Source organism: Buceros rhinoceros, unplaced genomic scaffold, assembly GCF_000710305.1.
Source record: "Buceros rhinoceros silvestris isolate BGI_N320 unplaced genomic scaffold, ASM71030v1 scaffold7364, whole genome shotgun sequence".
Lineage (NCBI taxonomy): Eukaryota > Metazoa > Chordata > Aves > Bucerotiformes > Bucerotidae > Buceros > Buceros rhinoceros.
Window position 1 is genome coordinate 27,787 of NW_010406446.1, and position 704 is coordinate 28,490.

General features: G+C 50.0%; 1 protein-coding gene across 1 annotated transcript in view; it reads left to right on the top strand.

The window, feature by feature from the left end:
* LOC104491636 (sialoadhesin-like) overlaps positions 1–704 on the top strand; it is a gene marked incomplete at its 3' end in the record, with an annotated part of 28,544 nt that overhangs the window by 23,978 nt on the left and 3,862 nt on the right. The window contains 1 exon segment of the mRNA XM_010134086.1: positions 629–702. Coding sequence (XP_010132388.1) covers positions 629–702 — 74 coding nt within the window.

The following is a 704-nucleotide window of genomic DNA, read 5'->3' on the forward strand; positions in this document are numbered from 1 at the left end:
GTCTTATCCTAGCTTTGGTGGTGAAAAAAAAAAAAAAAAAAAAAAAAGAAATTAGCCTTTGTCCCAGGTTTTAACCAAGCTGAGCTTTATAACCTGGTCCTGTGTCCAACCTGGATGAGCAGCCCCGGTCAAGCGGCTCTACATCATCTGCAGAAGATTTTGGTGTAACTTTTCCAAGTGTCACCAAACAGAACCAGAAAAACCTTTGGCTTTCGGGAAATGTTGCAGGATTTTGTTTATTTTTTTTCTTCCCTGATCTGGAAAATGAGAACCAGAGTTTGTTTAAAAAGAAGACATGAAAAAAAAGTAGTTGTGAGTCAGAATGTAAGATTTTTCCCCCCTTTTTATTAGAAAAAGGTGGCTTTGACTTATATCTGCTGTGAGGGGTGAGGGTGGGGGAGCTCGCCTGGAAACACCCTCCAGAGCTGCGGGTTGGGAATGAGCTCAGCGAATGGCTCCACACCCTGCTTCCAGTGGTACTTTGATTCAAGGATGATGGAGGGAAGAGGCAGCGGAGCATCACGCGCACCCCCTGCTCACAGCCCAGCCGAGACCACCCTGAACGTCGCAGGCTGGGGATGCTCCTGGTGGCCCAGATCCCACCTCTTCCTCCCCTTCCCTCCCTCAGACCCCCCCAGGAACCTGCAGATGAAGGCCTTCGTGGAGAGCGGCGAGGGCACGGCGGCCATCCTCCTCTGCACCGT